The following is a 21,712-nucleotide window of genomic DNA, read 5'->3' on the forward strand; positions in this document are numbered from 1 at the left end:
AAGGAAACAAAGAAAAGCAAATCAAAAGGGGGTAGAAAACTGTGCAAAAACAAGACAAATTTCACAACAATTTGGGCATAGTAAGGGCCAGACGGGCTTGAAAGCATAAGAACAACCATGAGTCTTTATTGAAACTTAAAACCTGGTTATAACCAATTACATCCCTGATGGGCTTGAAAGCATCCTGAGTTTATTCTTTCACATGTTAAGGCTTTTGTCTTTGCTAAGACGAACCATTCTCTTACATGTGTATTACTAGTACTTTGATAATCTGTAAATCAGTTGCACTCTTTTATACTAGGGTACCACATCCAGTGGCTTCAATGTTTTCCATACACCAAGTGCCCGATCTATTCCCAGTTCTCGTCTTTGCAGTTTACAGTTTATGTAGCATCACTTGAACTCCATGTTGTGGACGAATTGTTAGATAATCAACGGGTGAATGGACATAACCAGGGGAAAGGGTGAACTGGTAGCGTTGTAGAATCATTGACAGAGCAATCTTTGCTTCAATGGCTGCGAAGTTGAAACCAACGCAAGTTCGAGGTCCCATTCCAAAGGGTAAGAAAGCGGTTATGTTATTATTTGTAGCTTTAGCAACACCTTCCGAGAATCGATCTGGTTTAAAAAGGTGCACGTCTTCCCCCCAGAACTCAGGCTCATGGTGAAGTGCTAGACATGAGATGAGCAATTCAACGTTAGCGGGAACAATGAGCCTTCCCAGTTTAACTTCCCTTGTAACTTTCCTATCAATGGAAAGAACAGAAGGGTATAACCTCAGAGACTCATTGATGATCATGCTCATCTGCATGAAAAAGGACAATTGATTTGAAAAGAACAGAAAAATCCGAACTCTATTCAAAACATTTCTGCCACTTAGAAAAGAAATAGGTTGAGTTCATGAATTTCTTACTGTTTTCAGCTTGGAAATGTCATCGTGTGTTGGATTTTGTTTGCCAAATAATTGTAGGACCTCCTTTCTTGCTTCCTCTTGCCAATCTGTATGAAGTGCCAGAAGGAAGATAATCCAAGCAAGCAAACCATTACTGGTTTCTTGTCCGGCAAAGTAAAACGTCTTGCATTCATCAACCAAATCATTGGTATCAAGGTGAGCCTTCAAAAGTAATCCAAGATAATCATTCCCAAATTTGTTTTCTTCTCCAGTCGTTGCAGCCTTTTCTCTTTTCTTAACAATCGCTATGATGGAGTCGCGCATTGCTTTGTCAAGCTTCTCTGATTCTATGTCATCACTGGATTTAAAAATCTTACTGCAATATGGAATGAGATTATGCATAAGAAGTGACAGCAGACGAATTATTTCCAAAGAATTGAGAATAGTTTATCTGTTGTACAGCAGATTGGAAGATGGGGAAAAAGAAAAAAAAGATTAGTTCTCTGCACAACTAGCCTAATGCCTCAGAAGTAGCTGAGTTCAACTATACAAAATTAAATTGAACATGTGATCAATTTCATATGTGGTAGCTTTACTGAGATCAATTTGATTGTTTGTGGAAGGAAACACATGCAGGAATAAATAGGATTTTTTTAGGAACTATATTATAATATTTGAGATATTACAACCTATATCTATAAGATATCTTTCTAATGGTTACAATGAAACGGAAAACCCATAAGTATCCTAATAAATGCTAATAACAACATAACAGCTAAAACACTAATGTATTGTCATTGAAGACCCTTAACTATGGTAACTCTCGTAACGAAGGGACTAACAACAATGAAGCACAATAGGATAGAGACAAAGGCTGGCTAGGATAAGGCTTGGCGAGCGATGATAACTGACAAGGGGGAGAAGGCTCAATCTTCAATAGAGAGCATAAGAAGGAGAAATGGCTCAATCTTCAACAGAGAGCATATTACATGGATAAATGCATGGCTTAATCTTCAACAGAGAGCTAGACACGGAGAGAGTGAAAGATAAAGGCTCATCAATGAGCAGAGAGCTTGACACGGAGCGTTGAAAAATAAAAGGAAATGGCAGCGGCAGGAAATGGCAGCGGCAGAGAGAGAAAAAAAAAATTACTGATTATAGAAGGGAGGAGAAGATGGAGAACTATATAGAAGCAAACACCCTTCCGGGCGAGGAGAGCCAACGACTCTCAATGTTGGCAAATGAAGGATCACTAATTGGCGTTAGCCATTAGCTCTGATACCATGTAGAAACTGTATATTCGATTATAATATTTGAGATATTACAACCTATATTTATACCCTAATAAGATATCTTTCTAGTGGTTACAATGAAACGGAAAACCCATAAGTATCCTAATAAATGCTAATAACAACATAACATCTAAAACACTAATGTATTGTCATTGAAGACCCTTAACTATGGTAACTCCCGTAACCCCCTAACAATGTGTAGTTGCTAACATGGATTGTTTCTCTTTACTTCTTTAGCAAGGTACGGAATGTATAGCTGGATATTCAACATGATTTGAAAATATCTAGTACAACTGGAGTGGAGATTCAGAGTCAAAAAGAGGATTCCTTACTTCTTTCTCTTATTCAGAACCGTGCATGAGACTTTCATCTCGCACTACTCCTAAGTAATCAAGTACTGGGCTCTAGCCAATGGAAATAGTCATCTGATTGGTCTACAGATAAGTTGTATTCCATCAGTAATGAAGGTTCAGAATTTCATACTTTGATCAATCAAAGAGCGATTCAACAACTAATTAAGAAAGATCCATTATTCAGAACCTTCTTTCAAGTTGGAATGAACATAGATAAAGCTGATGTGGTTCATATGATTTTTTTTTTGGGTCAATTGATGGTTCATATGATTATTCCCCAATTTGAGATTAATTCAGTTAAAAGCAAGATACCTGATGCCGGGAAATCTGACGTTGAAAGAATTTTTGACTAATAAGAAGGATAACTTCATCAAATTGTCAAAAAAACTCTTCCCTTCTAAGTAGCTGCTGCTAAATGCTGTCCTGGAAATCACTTCTGAAGTGAACAACCTAAACTGTTCATAAACCTCAATCTCTTTTCCTTCATGATTTTTCCACCCATCTAGCATTGTCTCAGCACTAGCTATCATTGCCGGGATCATACTCTAGTAAAACAATACCATCTTGTTATTAGAAAATTTATCTTCAATTTATGATATTTTCTTAGTTTCACGTTCATATTATAGAACTCTTTGAAATAGTTAACAGTAACTGTATGAACTTACTTTTAAGCTCTCTCCATGGAAGGCATGGTTGGCCAGCTTTCTCACTTTTGACCATTTGTCAGCTTGGTTTGTTGTCCCCATACTATCTCCTACTAGCTTTTGACATAGCCTTCGGGCTCTCTTTTCGGATAAGCTCCATCCTTGTTACTTAGTATCTCTTTGCACAACTCGGGTTCCGTTATGACCAACTGAGCTTGAGAACCATGCCACTGAAGATAATTCTTCCCTGTAATTGCATAAAAAATGACCAAATTTGTTTTGCAACTAAGCTTTGGAAGCCATAGTTAATGAAGAGCTTGTAAATACCATATATCTTGGTCCATGAACGAATATGAGGTTGAACTGCAGATAACACGTCATCTGATAAATTTCTGGGACTGCCCATAGTTTCCATTTTCATGTTGAAGATTTCTTTGGTGTTTCCATGGATAAGTCTGTAAGAAGGCCCTTTGATTCCCTGTAAAGCCATCAGATTTTGTATACGCCTCGGAGTCCACCATACTTTGTGAAAGGCCTTGATGAGAGCTAAGAGAACAAACAGACACAGAAAGCTAGACACAACGACCACTGGGCCTCCCAAACTACTCATTTTTTTGTATTGCTTTTTTATCTGGCTGTAGCTCCCAAACTACAAACTGAGGATATCTTATCTCCTGGCTTTGCCGCTGATGAGATGCCATATTCAAATTCTTCCAATGAGATGTCCTTCACATCATAGTCCGCCCAGAGATGACAAGAGAACTTGATTTTGTTTCCTTGCTTTGTTTAGATTTACTCTTTGTCTTTCCTATTTGTTATTTGACTCTTAGTTTTGGCTTTACACTTTTCAATTTGGTTCGGCTATTAGAAGGACATCTGTTTCTGTTGGTTCTTTAATGAAGAGAAGAGAGTATATGAAACTCACAAATGTTATAGTTATCTGTTTCCTTCCTTCATTATAGAAATGGTAGCTATGGTTTGCCGAATGAGATCTGGAAGAAGAAGGTTATTTGAAGAAGAAAAAAAAAGTGTTGTAGGAAGAATTTAGTTAAAAGGAAAAATGAATTTGGATATGTGCCATTATTCACCTGTGCAAAATATTTGCATTGGCACACCAAAAGCTAGCAGCTGATGGGGGTGGAGAACGCTCTCCATACTGAGCTCTGCATTCTGCAAGATTTAATGTCTGTGATGAGCTCAATTTAAAGCAAGCTCTCACTCATGTCATGCCAACTATTAATCGTATGAGAAATTGAAAATAATTACCATTATTAGATTTTGTTCTGTTGAACAACATAGCTGAAGCACATCGCTTGGACAGCTTTGCAATGAGCATAGGCCCAATAACATCTCCCCCAGTGGAAATGATAAACAATAAAGAAAGAAAAGAAGATCAAAAGGGGGCAGAACATTGTGCAAAGTGCAAAGCAAGACAAATTCATAACAATTCACACAGTAATAAAAATGAATCCAATTAATGTAGTCAAAATAAAATGACTTCCTAAATGACAATTATAAATCAAGCTTAATCCATGATTAAAAACAAAATAGGTTCTCATGCAAGTTGAGGATTGAAGTTCAAAGCTCAAGTGATTAAGAACAGTTACCCCTGCACCTGAAGTCTAGTGTTCAAATACATAGAGTATTTGAATACTCAAATAACCCCTCTCTCAGTATTGTTTGTGTAAAAAAGAAGACAAAAAGATCAAAAAGACAAAATATAAGTTAACTAGAATCATTCAATACCCAGGAACTAAGAGGGTCAGATTAAGTTGAGCACAAAGTTGGAAACAAGTTCTCAGACACATAACTTGATAACATGATATCTGCCTTGCTGAGCTCCACCAGGAAGTCATGTTCATGTCGGATTTTTGATGTCTTCTATGCTGCTCTCCATCTATCTTCTTCATCTTATAAAAGGGTCTTGCCTGAGCCAGTTTTGCCAATGCCAATGCCAACGCAGTTTCTCTACCGCTCATCATTTATAGGCATTGCCTGAGACTGAATTGGCATTGGCTTTTCATAGCTAAAGCTTTTTTGTGAGGATGTGTCCCAAGATTTTAGCAATGAGTCCAGGTTGGTGCCATGTCTTAATTGGCTTGGGCACATTCTCACCATCTATCTTCAATTCTAATTCTTTATTTTCCTATTTTCCAATTGTTTCCTATCTTCAATTTCAGTTCTAGAAATCTCCTACTACTCAATTTAGAAATTTTTACAGAATGGTTTATAATCTATTTCATCTTTTGTCTTTTTCGCCCTTTCTTCTTCCTCGTCTGTCCTATGTCAGCTTTCAATCACGCCCCTAACCCTAACCTTAATTTAGAAATTAGGCTAGATTTCTGTTTCTCCTCAAAATTCCATCGCAATTTGACAATTTGCCTTCAAACTCGACTGAAATTTCACCCAAAATTCCTGCCTGACTGAATTATGCTGGCCCAATCTGTTTTAACATATATTTTAATTAGGAAAGCATCACCATGTGTGCCAACTTTGTTTATGGCCCACTTTGACAAGTGGAATCATTCCTTTCCAGTTTTGACAACCAACGGCTAGTTTTTCAAGTTTTTGTTATGCTTTTTTTTTTTTTTTTTTTTAATTTATAAATATTCCAACAGCTATAAAATCAACGATTCTGATTCATTTTAGGCAATCTCAACAGCAAAATTTTACATCTAACGGCTCAAATTTAAATCCAACGGTCAAATTAATATTTATAATTAATCTAAGTCAGATTCAACCCCAAAACTTATTCCAAACTCTATAAATAGTCATTCATTTGCTAAATAATCCACCAAAAATCATTTTTTTCCTTTCTCCCTTTGTTTTCCTTTCTCCCTTTGTTATAATTTTTCATTCTACATTCATTCTTGTTGAGAATGGCCCCAAAACCCCAAAGAGGTGTGAATTGGAAACCACAAGAAGATGAGGCATTATGTAGAGGGTGGGTTTCTGTATCTGAAGATGGGGCTATTGGCACGAATCAATCAAATGATTCATTTTGGCGGTACAAATTTTGGAAAATGATCCGGGCATGAGCGGAGCCGAGGTACGATCACCGCAAGCTATTGCTTCTCTCGGTTCAAGATCATCAACCAACAATGTTCTCTTTGGAAGGCATGTCTAACAAAGGCCAATGCAAGGCATGTGAGTGGCTCCAATCTTGAAGATGTGGTGAGTACCCATTTTTTTCAATGCTTAAATTTATAATTTTAATTGTTTTCAATTATTAACTTGATTTTTATTTTATTTCATGGGTAGGATATAAATGCAAAAACAATTTTCATGAATGATAATAAACCTCCAAATAGGCCTTTCAAGTTGTATCATGCTTGGCAAATCTTAAAAGATTGCCCAAAATGGAACGACCTATGTGAATCTCCCACACAATCATTCAAAGATTCTTCTCATAGTGGCAATACAATCAATTTGGAGGAAGATGAAGATGATGCGGTCATGCCCACTCCAAGGCCATTGGGAAGAGATAAACAAAAGGATGAAAAAAAAGGGAAAGGTGTTGAAAGTTATCTCAACCAAAGTGGTAAGTTCTTGTCTGAATTGGTTCAACAAGGAAATGAGGCAAAAGAGGATAGGCGGCGAAAGTTAGAGCTCCTACAAGAGCAACATGCATATCAAATCCAACAAGATAAGGAGGCTAATGAATAGAGGATAATGTCTATGGACCTATCCAAATTTACTCCAAGAAAGAAGAAATATTGGGGGAATAAGCAAGATGAAATTATTGAGGCTCAGATGAATACAAGTTCCCCCTACAATCCGGAAGACAACTCTGGAGACTATTATCCAAGCCCTCCACATAGTGGTTATTAATTTACGTTTATTTGTAATTGTTGTTTATCTTTATTTATAATTGTCGTTTATCTTTATTTTTAATTGTTGTTTAGCTTTATTTTTAATTATCGTTTATCTTTATTTGTAATTGTTGTTTATCTTTATTTATAATTATCGTTTATCTTTTTTTTATGATTGTCGTTTTTTTTTCAATGATTAGTTTATTTTTTAAATTCAATGATAAACCATATAATTCATTAAAATCACACAACCACTTTTATAATTTAAACACACTTTCATAATTTAAATACACAACATAATTTAAACACGCTTAGATAATTTTAACACACTTACATAATTTAAACACACAACATAATTTAAACACGCTTAGATAATTTAAACACACTTACATAATTTAAACACACAACATAATTTGAACACACAACATAATTTAAACACACTTACATAATTTAAACACACAACATAATTTAAACACACAACATAGCTCATTGCCCCTCTACTTCTGATCTCCAAATGTGGTTGATCAAATCATTTCTGTGATTGATGCACTGAGCACGAAACTCTATTATGACGGACCATGAATAGTCTGAGATAGTTTGTCCGTCCCGCTTATATCATAGGTGATAGTTGGCTCAAGCTCATAAGCAAGTCTTGCTCTTTGCTCTTCTAGATGTTCGTGGACAATTGTTCTACATCAGATTCTCGTGATCTAGATCCTCATGCTCATCCTCAACAATCATGTTGTGCAATATTATGCACGCCATCATGATTGAATGAAGTTGTTCTTTGTGCCACATACGCAGTTCCCCTAACGATTGCCCATCGAGCCTGGTATTCAAGGCTCTTTCACATCCTTCCTATAAGCTTCTTGTTTTGGGCAAATAGTCTTTTTGGAGTATCCGGTTGGGAAATCGCTTCACCAATGTAGCCCAACGAGGGTAGATACCATCAGCCAAGTAATAACCTGTATTATATTCATTTCCATTGACAACATATTGGATATGGGGAGACACTCCATTCTCTACATCATTGAACAACGGGAACGGGCTAGGAACGCTGATATCATTGTTCGATCCAAAGAACGCCAAAAAGGCATGCCATATCCAAGTGTCGACGCGAGGCCACCGCCTAGAACGGCAGCTGGCTTACGCTTAGCCGAACCTTCCTAAGCAAAGCTCTCTTCCATTCCCAATGCATGCACAAGACAACATGCTCAGGAATCTCGCGATAGCCTTGTGCAAGAGCTGATGAGATCGGGCCGGATTGGGAACGGAGTACCACTCGACATACATGGCTTCAATAATAACAAAACTTTCGCAAACATTCAAGGTCGATTCACCCAATCCTGTGATGGGTCTTCGGTGGAGAGAGCATCCATATCGCGAGCATTCAAAAAGCAGCCGTTAGCTGGGCTTCGGGATAGACTTTGTCGTCCCGCAAGCATCTATCTTCGGGCAAAGTATGGCTCATGCAACAACATCATTCAAGATGAGAAGTCTTCATGCGAACGCCGCAAAGTCCACCGGGGAGTAAAGTGGTCTGCTGTAGTCCTCCATGAGACTCTTATGATGTTTTTCTCTCCCGATTCTTGTATTCACGGCTCATACCGCAATATGTAACTACACCATGTTTGGATTGTTGAGCATATTGCTCAAAGAAACGTATGATGGTTGAAATATGCCATTGCAACCCTCGCTGATGAAGGTCATCATCATCAGAATCATCATTGAAGAAATTTTGTATAGCCTTCCCACGTGAATTCATTGTAAGAAGGAGAATTGAAGGAGATTGTGTGGTCGATTCAGTATAATAACACTTCTTAAATAGACAAGAGAATGAGATAAGGGAAAGTGAGATGAATAGAGATGAACAATGGCAATGAACAATGGCAAAGTCAGATGAATAGAGATGAACAATGGCAATGAATAATGGCAAAGTCAGATGAATAGAGATGAACAATGGCAATGAACAATGGCAAAGTCAGATGAATAGAGATGAACAATGGCAAAGTGAAATGAATAGAGATGAACAATGGCAAAGTCAGATGAATAGAGATGAATAATGGCAATGAACAATGGCAAAGTCAGATTAATAGAGATGAACAATGGCAAAGTCAGATGAATAGAGATGAACAATGGCTAAGTCAGATGAATAGTCACAAAAAATGGTTCAGAACGTGATTGAAACAACACAAGATGTGAAATGGTTCAGAACATTATTCAATGAGGATAAAGGAATCCAATGAAGTAAAAGTAAAAGTAAAAATGGAAGAAAATTATGGCAATGGCTTCAATGAAGGGTTCGAATTATTCCGGGCATACGTATGGTGTTGTAATTGTTTTTATTTTTAAGTGAAATTCTATTATGTTTTGAAATTTTAATTTTTTTAGGTTAAAATGTTTAGAAAATTAAATCATGAGTATTGAAACAAAAATAATATCAAGAAAAATTAACAAGAAAAAAAAATTAGGGGTTAATCATTCTTAAACAATTTAATAGTTATGCAGACTCAAATTATGAGTCCGCAAGGTTGGAGGAAAAAAAATTTTGAGTCCTGAAAATACATGAATAGTTGTATTTTGGAGGGTGAAAATTTGAGTTTAGCCCCAACATGGTTGGAGATGGTCTAACCCTAACCTTAATTTAGAAATTAGGCTAGATTTCTGTTTCTCCTCTTCCATCGCAATTTGACAATTTGCCTTCTCCTCATCGACCGAACTTATAGTCCCGTGTTGTGATGGGGAATTTTCCGTCTTGGTGTCGAGTTTGGGATGCTTGCTTTCTTAAGGTGAATTGGCCTAAATTTTGAGGCCCAAAACTGACATTCTCAATTTCACTATAAACAGAAAGGCCCTATGACACAAAAATGGCAATACAGGTCCAAATTTGACACCATGGGTTATGTGTGTTGTTGGGCCTTTTGCCCATTCTTAGATCTATAAACGGGCCGGATTCAGATAAGATATACTTCAATCCAAATTCGAATCCATTTATAATCGGATTATCGGATTGTACCTATCAATTCATATCTGACACGCATCAGATTCAGATCGGATCAAATTATTATTGGATTTATTTTGTGATGTACAAAAAAAAAAATCAAAATTTCATTAGTAGCCTCATTCTTTTATTGTATTTATCTACTTATTGAGGCCTAAAAAAATCTCAAGAAAGATCCGTGCATATTTTTAGGTCCAATTCATTATCATGCTAAGGGATGCGGAGGCCCATCAAATATAGCTACGAAGTGCCTAAACAAGCTTTGATATTCGGGCCATGCCAAGCGAGACTACAATTTGGCACGTGGGGAGGTTCATGATATAGGTTTACCAATTTCACATGCCAACATGTAAAGTTTAACGATGCCACATGCTCGAGCTCACCTAGCCCACTGCTTAGTCAAGCATTATCTAACGCAGTGACATGCCATGTCAAATGACTCCCCTTAGTGCCAAACCACCTGACAAACTTAAGTGGCTCAAGCCACATACGTGTCTGGGGCTTACTGAAGCAGGTTGTGGTGTGGATAGGTACGGAGGTCCATAAGGCCTATTGAGGGTTCAAAAGGTGGAGGGTTTGGGTTGCTTGGGAGCACCGAACTTTTGTAAGCCCAACACATGGGTAAGTAAGAGAGAAATTCTAGCACCCTTTCCCTAGAGATCGAACCAGCCTTGCCCAATTCAAACTGAAAGCCTTAAAATCCAGTTTACATAAATATCTAGGCTGATGAAAGAGATAAGCCTTAACTTTTCTGTTTGACCATCAACTTTACCCTTTTTTACCTCTATGAGCTCACGCAGGAAAAGAGAAAGGAAAGCCAAGCTGGAGTTTTGCCTGGAAAGGAAGCCTTTGCAAGGTCCAGCTGCAGGAAGGTTTTGGGACACCAAAATGTTTTGTCTCAATAGCCATGGATTCAACTGATTTTATGGAAATTTCACTTATTAAGGCCATATTGGAGAAAGTGAAGGGAAAGAAATGAGAAGACTTAGCCAATTGAGAATAAACCATTTAGGGTTTTTGAGGTAAAGAAGAGTTCCAACGCCAATAAAAGGAGGTCATGGGCTACCCAGCGAGGGGGACTCAACTGAACTAGAGCAGTCAAGCGAGCTTATTATCTAATTGTTGGAAACATCAAGCCCAAGTACCTTCCCTTCCATCTTCTTCTCCTTTATCTTAAAAAACCCAAGCAAGAGCAAGCATACTCTTCCATTGTTGGAAGCACTAGATTCAAGCTCTTGTTCTTCCATATTCTCATTCATTCATTCATTCATTCTTTCTCTCTCTCTCACAAAAGGCCTATTCCAGATTTGAAACACCTATCTTCCCGAGCCAAACAAATCATGGTTGTCACATTCTTGGTGAGAAAACGCATGCCAAGCCCATCTTTTAGCTGCCAAAAACACCCAGAATCACAAGCTTTAATCCTTCCATTTTGCTCCTTTTGTCTTAGAACACCCTGCCAAGCCCTAAACATCACTCAAGCATTTCTACAAATCACCATCCTAATATTCAAGCATCAAAATTAAACTTTCATGCTAAGATATAGTATAGCTATAATTCTAAGCTTTTCCCTTTCCAACTCTCTCTATCTCTTGCTAAACTTATAGGATCTTAGTTCCCAAACCACAAGTCTTTCATGTTAAGCCTAGCCATATCTTGATTCACCAAAGCAAGCTCTCATGCAAAGCATGTACAACATCAATGCACCATCTCCAACTCTTTCCATAGCCATAAGAAGCTCATCCAAACAAGTAGCAGCTACTGGAATATTTGTTCCAGCACCTGTCCCATTGTGTCTCAAGTCTGTGCTCAACTCTATCAAGCAATCAAGCAATGTCCTTACAACAATTGTTGTATCCTTCTCATTAAAACTTGCAATGTATTGAAGAGCCACTGAAGGAGACCAAAACACTCCCTAAGGCTTCAACTCTTTCGGGGTGTTTTGAGGCTTGGTGCCGTAAATTGAGACATGGGCGCAAGAGAGCCTGATCTACTTCGCAGTAGTCCAACAAGCCCATTATAGCTCTTAGTAAAATGACCCAAACACTACTTTTTATATCAATTTTTAATATTTTATCATAAAATTTAGTTTTAAGTGTATTTTTAGTGCATATAAAACTAAAATTACTCATTTTCGCATATAAAATATTAAAATAAAGCATAGAAAAACTAAATACTTGATACTAAGTTGAATCATATTATTATCAAATCAGATCAACTATAATCCATATCCGGATCCATTTATAATCAGATTATCTGATTCGGATTATCGGATTGAGAAGTCCAATCCATCTTCTATTACATCGAATTCGGATCAAAATCTATTGACATAGATTCTGCAGTTTAGTTGTAACTTGCTGATAGGCCTCTCAGTTGACTTCCACCTCTTCACCTGCCTTTGCTGAAGACGGTCTTGTTGTCCAAAGTTGACTCAGATTTCTTAACCAAGGTTTTCTGCAAAGACCCCCCCGGCCCTGGGCTGCTGCTGCTATTGTAGGACTTGATTCCCATCATCACCGCTGTTTGGAGGACTAAGACATTTCCCTTGCACTTGTTACTACAGCATCGACAGAGAACATTCAGTCAAAATAAAACAAGAACAATTTTCGCAAATTATTGAATGGAACAACAGATGAACTTACTTTCCTTTTCTCCAACAAGCTTGACCACCACTAAATTCTGAGTACATAGCAGATCGAGATACAAGAGATCGGTAGTTGATATGGCTCTTCTCACAGGCTCAATTATGGATGTCTTTTTTTGTGCTAATCAATTACTTTAGTCTATCTCGAACTAAACAACAAGTCATGTCATCATCGGTAAAAACACGGCCATAACAAGTCAAATCTTATGGACCTATCAAACTGTATAGTTATAACCTACCGATCGTCTGAAGGTCGTGGGGATATGGAACCAAACAGGCTTGTTATTCTCTGATTCCCAATCACTTGAGATAATTACCCGTCGGTTCCTCCATGACTTCTGTGAAGTCAGTACAACCTTCACAAAATGCCATCGAACCTTTGCCTATAGACAATTTGCTTGCACCCAGCCCCCATGCCTTTTGCATTTAGCTCTCGACACTCTATAAAGGTATGAAAACTATTCATAAGTAGGCTCCCCATCTCCGGCAAGGCCGAAAGCAGTTATCATCCCTAATAAGGCTATCCAAAAATTCAGATTGTACTGCCTTAGGGGTATAGCTGATTTGGGCCAGAATCCTTTGTACCACAGGTTGCAACGGTACTTAGAGATTCGATAGGTCCATACATCTGCCATTTTACTGAATTCGGTATTCGGTATATGACACAGTATTTCATTAGCTCTTTTTCCATAACCTTATTTGGATCTAAATAATCAACTCCAAACAATGGCCCCTTCTCTCTGGCATCTACAAAAAAAAAAAAAAAAAATGAAAAGGAAACTAAATGCAATGCAAGATCAAACTAAGGTTTCCTACAACCATTGCCACTTATGAATATGCCCTACTGATTGCTCTTCATGTTCGTCCATGATTTGTTGTTCATTTCAAGCCAAAAAAACACGTTTGATTGATAAAGATTAAATAAAAAATGGGCTTTTTGTTTTCATGGAAGAGGAAATTGCTCTGTCGTATGCTTAGCCACCAGAAATCTCATTTCCTTCGGCTAACTAGTCATCGAAAAATGCCTTTCTTGCAGCTCAAAAATCGCTCTTAAATGCCAAGTGATTTTTTCAAACAGGAGCCACCTCCTTTTATACGGAAGATCCAAAGGACTCACCTCAGTTACACCAATAGACGCTATCATTACTACACCTGCAGCATGAGGCTCTAGACAAGTGGCCCATGGTGATTCGGGATAACTAGCACACTAGGCATATAAGACTAAGCGTCATGTTATGCCCCCATAGGCACACTATGTGCGGCCGACATCTAGCATCATTTGACAATCACATCACCATACCGTTCGGCAAAACACCTCTATTGCCCTAGGTCAGGCCCAGTTACACGATGTCGTTTGGCCTATCACTTTTACTGTTAGGCACTATTGCCCTAAGCCCTTTCCTATACAAGGACTTCTTCTTTGGCGACTTGGGGGACTAGGATAGAGCCATTGGCAACCAGATGAGTTTGGCTCACCATCCTCATGGCAAATATCAGCCGGTCAAAATGCCAAAGACGAGAACAAGTCCCCAACCAAGAAGTCCTTTTTAATCGAAAACTTAGGGGACTCCTATTTATATAGTATCTGATAAGCCAATCAGAGAAAGACACGTAGAACAAGGGACCTATAAGGAGAGCCCACTAAGCTTGGCAATCTATTACGTCCCACAAAGTACCATCAACAAGTCTAGAGCTTTCAACACCCTAGCCTGCCGATCGTGGCTTAAGACCACACTTCGATAATGGTTTCTCACAAGGACACGTGGTGCCTCCTCCAGACAATGCCTACAATCCCATATTGAAATCTTGCTCAAGATGCACGCCTCCCAAAATCTATAAATAAGGGCGCAAACCCTTAAAAAAAAGGTAATTGTTACATTCGGCTACTTAGCCAATACTTTGTCCAGATCACTATTCCCTACATACTTAATATTAACTTAAGCATCGGAGAGCCTTCTGCAGGTACCACACTGGTTCCCAAGGTCTCACTACTCGTTCTTTGTTTCGCAGTTCGCTTCACTTGCCAAAGAGCTCGCAGTGCCGAAGGTGACATCATCACTAAGTTGGACCCAAAAGTATCCGACTATTTTTTTGCATCAACATGAAGCTTGGTAAGATTGCAGCTAAAAGTAGCTAAAAGTCCCAACAAGGCAAGCAAGGCCCAAACCCAACAAAGAAAACAGGCCCAACACAAGAAAGACAAAGTGTTGGTTGATGGAGTCATTCTATAGTGAGTGTCTTATCTATGACCCTTAGGTGAAGTCCTATCTCTTAACCGTTGGAGTACGCTAACCAATTCGTGATTCGGAAATAGTTGAGAACACGAAAGCCCGTTTTACTTCTTTATGAGGGAAACTCATATTCTGGATTTTTGGTGTGTCAATGATATGTTTTGCACACCCAAACCTATAATACTTGAGGTTCCAACACCGCCGAGTCGACGCCTTGAGGACTGTGGTGGTGAAGGCACTGGGTGTTGTTTTGGTTTTGAGGGAGGAGAGAAGGAGATGTAAGCAAAGAGAGTGGTGATCGCACTGGGTGTTGTTGAAAAAGAGATAGAACTTAGAAGAAGAGATGACGTAATCGTTTACGAATTATCCATTATTTTATGGACATTAAGTATCAATTATGACTCAAAACAAACAAATTCCACCAGCTGACCTTAATCATGTTTAAGTTTTATTGGTCTCGTTAATCATACGTTTAACTATTTTCTAGTTCCTCTATAATAATAAAAAACTAGTTTCTAATTGTAACGGGCATGTTCCGTTATGTATTGGTCAAAAATATGAAATTATTATATTAACAGAATAAATTGATGGGGGTCTCAAAGTTAGGAGTCTGAATTTTGTGACGATGGGAGAGATACGAGTAAAAGTGAGTAGGCTTAGAATGTGCCAGTAGTGACTCATTCAATTCAACCTTTCTCCGTCTGTTTTTCCTTCTTTTGATCATTATCTTGGCTTCCTCTTCATATTAATATTATTTCTTCCTGGACTGACCTTCAGCAGCCCACAATTCAAAGCTAGCTCACTCATGACTACTATTGATAGTAAATCTCATGGTATGAGGTCACCATTTATGACTTTTCAATATATATTTTTTTAATGGGAGATTGCCCAACTATTCCACCACCAAAATTATTATTATTATTATTTTAAGTGGCGGACCAGTAAATGGTGAAAATGTGGGCATAAATATTATATATAATATTATAATATTTATTTATGTAGTCATATTATATATTTATATATTTTAGCCTACATTGTTGAAGAAAACATTTAAGTTTGGGCAGCTGCCTACGCTTGTTTACTACCACATTCAAATAACATTCATGTTCCACTGGACTGAATGAGAAGATATAAAAAATAATATTTTCTAGGTCCTCTTAGGCTGCTCCTCTTCTTATTGTTTTCAGTCAAGCTTTGCTTCATTTTCAATTTTTAAATATATTTTTCAAGAGAAAATTCGCACAAGCATTTACTATATAAACCGAAGAGAGCTGCATGCATGTAGTACACAGAAAACTGACATACAAGCGAGAATTGCCTCTTGGGTTTTGGCTCATTGCATTTACCCTAAAGAAGAAGAAGAAGAAAGAAAGAAAGGACCTAGAAAAATGAGTTGGTTCGGAATCGGAATGCCAGTAATCACTGTTTCATGCATGCTGCTTGTGTTCCTTGTAGCTCTCATCAGGCTATTTTACAAACAATGGTGGACCCCAAACCGCTTCCAGAAATTCATGGATCTCCAGGGAGTCAAAGGCCCTTCTTACACACTTGTCCATGGAAACACCAAAGAAATCATGAGCATGAAGAAGGGAGCTATGAGCAGGCCCAGAAGCTTATCACATGACATATTCTCTGCAGTTCAGCCTCATACTCACAAATGGTCCAAGATATTTGGTACGTCTTACAAACTCTTCATTAACCATGGTTATTTATTCTTATTTTCTTGGGCTTATCCAATATAGGTCCCTACATTTTCTATTTTCTAGACATATATCCATCATTTTATAAATCTATGTGTAAAACTCAATTTCAAATTTAAATAACCAGTAGGATATAAGAGGTCATAGTATTTCTATATTTTTACATTTTGCCACTAGACTTCATATTTTATTTATAAAATGTCAAGCATTTCATTATCTGCTATAATTGTAATTAATACTTCCTATTAATAGCATATCAATCACCCAATTTCTTTTGGTTGTCATTCCCTCTAACTTATCGCCCCTAAAATTGCAAAACAAAAAAAAAAATGCAAACTACATATCCAATAATGTACCTATGAAAAATATAAATATAAACATAAATATATACCTATAAAAATATAGGTATATTATTTAAATAAAATATAGGTACATTTTTCGTCCAATACATTGTTGATTGTATTGATGAACTTTAATAATAAAACAGATAATTAATTATAGACAAAATTTTTAGAGGGAATCACCACAATAAATTGCAGACCAAAAATTAAAACACCACCCCATTACACTTTGAAATACAAATATGAGTATTTTGGCAATAAAAAATTTATAATAAATCAGATATTGAGCTTAGTAAGATAACTTGATGAGTTGGATTATAGTCATGGATTTTTACTTATGAAAATGGGGTAAATAGGTGTAAGCCAAATTTACTATATTTTTTTAGAGTCTTATATCAGTTCAAAGATAATTGAATTTACTGATTTTGTTGCAACAGGGAGGAATTTTCTTCAGTGGTATGGCACTCAACCTCAGTTGGTCGTTGCAGAACCTGAGTTGTCGAAAGAGGTAATGATCAACAAAGATAGAATCTTCCGAAAACAGAAGTCCCAAGGCTATACGAAGAAGATATTAGGAGAGAGTATTTCCATGTCAGAAGGTGAAAAATGGGTCAAGTTAAGGCGGCTTTCCAACCATGCCTTCCATGGAGAGAGCTTAAAAGTAAGTTATTCTTTGCACTTGTTTATAGGCTTATCGTCAAGTCCATCAGAAAATTTGTTAAAAATACTGATATGACACAAGTGGAACCCACTCCCTTATTGAAATGGATACAGGTAAGTGATATGTGTGGGAAAAATCAATAAATATTTTGTTTATAAAAAAAATTTACTTCTCTCCTCCACCAAGTGGGACTCCCTTGGTGACTGACATGACACAAGTGAGACCCCTCCATCAACCACTTGGGGCCGCATCATTGCCCCCATTTGAATTGATCGGAATTTGCCCTTATGCCTGTGCCCACTATAAAATGATTTTGAAATGGAATTTAAAGAGTCGTTTGGTATCTTATTCAAATAAGAAATTCAAAAATTTTGATTTTTCTTTAAAATAAGGAGTTCTTAAATTTATTTTTAAGATTCAAAAACTTATTTGGTATGCAACTTGAAAACTGTTTTTAAATATTAAAAATTTGAGAATTTGAATTGTTAAAAAAAAAACTGAAAAAATAGATATTTTTTGTTTTTAATAATTGGAGTTTTTTTAGTTGTTTTTGAATTTGAATTTTTAAAAATAGGACTACCAAACAGGTTTTCTTTGTTTTGGACTCAAATTCTATTTTTAAGTTTAAAAAGTTGTATTCAAGTTGAATACCAAATAGACCTTAAGTTTTTTGGCTATGGTTGGTTTCTTGTGTGTTTTGACTCAAAGCCATACAAGGGTTTTTTTTTCCAGAAATTTTGTAGAGCTGTTGTGCGCCTCGCGAAGAAGACGATCTCTGAGTGTTGTTGGTGACCTAATAAACTCTACGCACCGTTTTGTCCATTGCCTCCTTTTATTTAACGGTTTGTTTAGTGTTTGGTTGTACAAAGTACAAACACCTCTCAACCGGGTTTTATGATAATGATTAATTTTAAAATAAAAAATTTCCTATTGGCCAATACATAGAAAGATTAGCCCATAAACAAAACCCTTTTAACCCGTTGATAAATTATATTGATAAAAAATTTCCTATTGATAAATTATATATTATTTTAATTGTCGTATTTTTGCCGTAGTCAAATTCTTATTTTTAAAGCTTTTCCTTATCAATGTGGCGTGGTCGCTGAGGACATTGTAGGCCTTCGAGATTTGCTTGAACTTGGTGGGGTAGGGGTTGTCGGGTACAGAGAAAGAAGGAGGGAGAGAGGAGAGAAGCAATTTTCTTTTCTTTTTTCCTATTTGTTATTTTTTTTAATAAATAAATTTTTTTACTGATTTTTTCACACATGACACTTATGTGTCATCCATTTTAACAAAATAACGGGTTCATTTGTGCCATATCATCATTTTTAATAAATTTTTTAACAAACTTGACGACATGAGTAAAGTGAGACGCAAAATATCGGTTAAAGATGCACTCTAGGTCACTTTAACTTTAAGAAAGATAAAATGATATTTGACTATAGTTTCGGGGGCCACTACAGTAAATAAGCCATGTTTATATATTGTTGTACCAGTAGTTCAGTCATTTGTTAATGAGAAATATATATATATATATATACATATTATTCTATTGAATGTAAATTTGCTAATTGACTGTATGATGATCTTGTGTTACCAGAGTATGATTCCAGAAATGATAACTAGCTCAGAGACAATGCTAGAAAGGTGGGTAAATCATGAAGGCAAGGAGATCGAGGTGTATGAAGAATTTAGGTTGTTCACCTCAGAAGTTATTTCCAGGACAGCATTTGGCACCAGCTACTTAGACGGGAAGAACATTTTTGAAATGTTGGGGCAGTTGACCTTCCTTATATTCAAAAATAATTTCAGTCTCAGACTTCCTATCATCAGGTAGCTTCTTTTAACTAAATGATCCTAAAGAATTAACGATGGTTATTTTAGCGGTGGAATATTTTCTATTCACAACAATAGTGTTGGAGTTGTCACTCATGTTTAGTCTTTTGTTCAAAATTTGCAGTCGGTTTTACAAACCCCGTGATGAGATCGAGATGGAAAAGCTTGAGAAAGGAGTACGCGACACCATAGCAGGGATTGTTAGGAAAAGAGAAAGCAAAGCAATGACTGGAGAAGCAGACGGGTTTGGGCGTGATTTTCTTGGAGTACTTTTGAAGGCTCATCATGATACCGATGAAAACCAGAGGATTTCCATAGATGAAATCGTTGATGAATGCAAAACCTTTTACTTTGCTGGACAAGAAACCACTAATTCTTTGCTTGCTTGGACCATCTTTCTTCTTGCACTCAATACGGATTGGCAAGAGGAAGCAAGAAAGGAGGTCCTACAATTATTTGGAAAAGAAAATCCAAACCCTGATGGCCTCAACAAACTAAAAACGGTAAGAAACTCAGTCAGTTAATTGCTAACTTATATATCTAAATCAGTGGTTAAGTTTTGAAATCCTCATTTAATTTATTGTCCTCTAATTTTTCATTTGGATGCATGCATATGCAGATGAGTATGATCTTCAATGAATCTCTGCGGCTATATCCTCCAGTCGTTTCACTTATTAGGGAAACAGAAAAGGAAGTAAGGCTGGGAAAGATGGTTGTTCCGGCTAATGTTGAAGTGCACGTCCCAAATCTATCACTTCATCATGATCCCAAATATTGGGGAGAAGATGTGAACGTTTTCAAACCAGAGAGATTCTCAGAAGGGGTTGCTAAAGCTACTAACAACAACATAGTCGCATTCATACCCTTTGGATTGGGACCTCGAACTTGTGTGGGCATGAACTTCGCAATTGTCGAATCAAAGATTGCTCTGGCAATGATTCTACAGCGCTACAGCTTCACCCTTTCCCCTGGTTATGTCCACTCGCCGATTCAGTTTATGACAGTTCGCCCACAGCATGGAATTCCTGTCATACTACACTCACTGTGAACCGTCAAGTTTTTTTTGTCAAAATAATAAACTTCAATGCTTTAAAGCCCATCAGGGAAATAAGGTTCAATTAGAAACATATATATTTTTTAATTTATAAATTAAAAAAAAAAAAAAACCATCCGTACCCCGTTCAGTACACTATGATTAGAGAAAGTGGAGCTTCGTCTTGCTGTAAATCCGAGTTGATTTATGTGATAAAAGGATTGGAATTTTTAAATGAATAGATCAAGCTGCCTATGTACGTACCATTAGAGACCATCATTTATCAGATTTTCGTTGCCATAAACAGGATATGTACGTTATTGTAAAGCATGTTCTGCATTAGTTTGTGGCTTGCTGTAGATAATTCTCCAAACTTCAATTGCTTTTGTTTCACCACCTTAGAACATCACCATATCAAGCAACAAGTCATGTTCTAGAATATTCTGAAGGAAGTTGAGGTTCCACCCCAAAACCAATTGGCAATGAGGGGAGTAGCCCAACTCCTTATAAACCCAGGTTAGGTCCCTTAACATTTCAATGTGGGACAAACACTCTCAACACGCCCCCGCACGTGTGGCGAACTTTCAAGCCTAACACGTGGACAACACATATTAGGTGACGTGGGAGCACGTGTGGCCGTTGGGCCCAACACGTGAAGCCTTGCTCTGATACCATGAAGGAAGTTGAGGTTCCACCCCAAAACCAATTGGCAATGAGGGGAGTAGCCCAACTCCTTATAAACCCAGGCTAGGTCCCTTAACATTTCAATGTGGGACAAACACTCTCAACATATTCTTCATTCTTCACTTTCATTTGATGACATATAGTCCAATGTGCTAAAATATGAAAACTATGAAAGAATATTTGTTTGTGGGAATTTTCTATGTATTCTTCTCCTTGTAGGAGGTCATATTTATAATACAACAAAACCTGAATGGGCAAGTAAATAATAAATTCATAAATCTATTTACAGTAGGAAATCAGGAATTAAAGTAAATCAATTACAAATAAAATAGGAATCCTTGGTGTGTAAGGAAAGTAAGTCAATATCCACAAGTCACGCCAACACAATGTTTCCAGCAGCTATCTTTTGTGGAGTTCTAGATTACTCTTTGTAATCTTCATTCATTTGCGTGGCTATTGTTTAGCATGTTACAAAAATCATAGTTCTTGTCCTTCCGTAAAAGTCAAAAGCAAAACCAAGAAAGGCATGCGAGTCTTTGGGCGCATTTCATATGCAATTTAATATATAAAATAAATTGAAAACTCTTT

General features: G+C 37.1%; 1 protein-coding gene and 1 pseudogene across 2 annotated transcripts; one reads left to right on the top strand and one right to left on the bottom strand.

Moving 5' to 3' along the window:
- Positions 1-147: 147 nt before the first annotated feature.
- Positions 148-9,743, bottom strand: LOC103342021 (cytochrome P450 CYP749A22-like; annotated as a pseudogene). The gene is made up of 8 exons (XR_016124217.1): positions 9,632-9,743; positions 4,448-5,497; positions 4,270-4,351; positions 3,509-4,173; positions 3,203-3,428; positions 2,850-3,082; positions 914-1,268; positions 148-805 (listed from the first exon to the last, which is right to left on the bottom strand). The product of XR_016124217.1 is annotated as a cytochrome P450 CYP749A22-like (transcript).
- Positions 9,744-16,148: 6,405 nt separating this feature from the next.
- Positions 16,149-20,724, top strand: LOC103342025 (cytochrome P450 CYP749A22-like). The gene is made up of 5 exons (XM_008245583.3): positions 16,149-16,543; positions 17,348-17,571; positions 19,172-19,404; positions 19,532-19,910; positions 20,027-20,724. Exons 1-5 carry the CDS (start codon positions 16,258-16,260, stop codon positions 20,453-20,455), a joined length of 1,551 nt encoding a protein of 516 aa, XP_008243805.2. The 5' UTR covers positions 16,149-16,257; the 3' UTR covers positions 20,456-20,724.
- The last annotated feature ends 988 nt before the right edge of the window (positions 20,725-21,712 follow it).

The sequence above is a fragment of the Prunus mume genome, linkage group LG2 (genome assembly GCF_029339155.1).
Source record: "Prunus mume cultivar Tortuosa linkage group LG2, ASM2933915v1, whole genome shotgun sequence".
Taxonomy (NCBI): Eukaryota; Viridiplantae; Streptophyta; class Magnoliopsida; order Rosales; family Rosaceae; genus Prunus; species Prunus mume.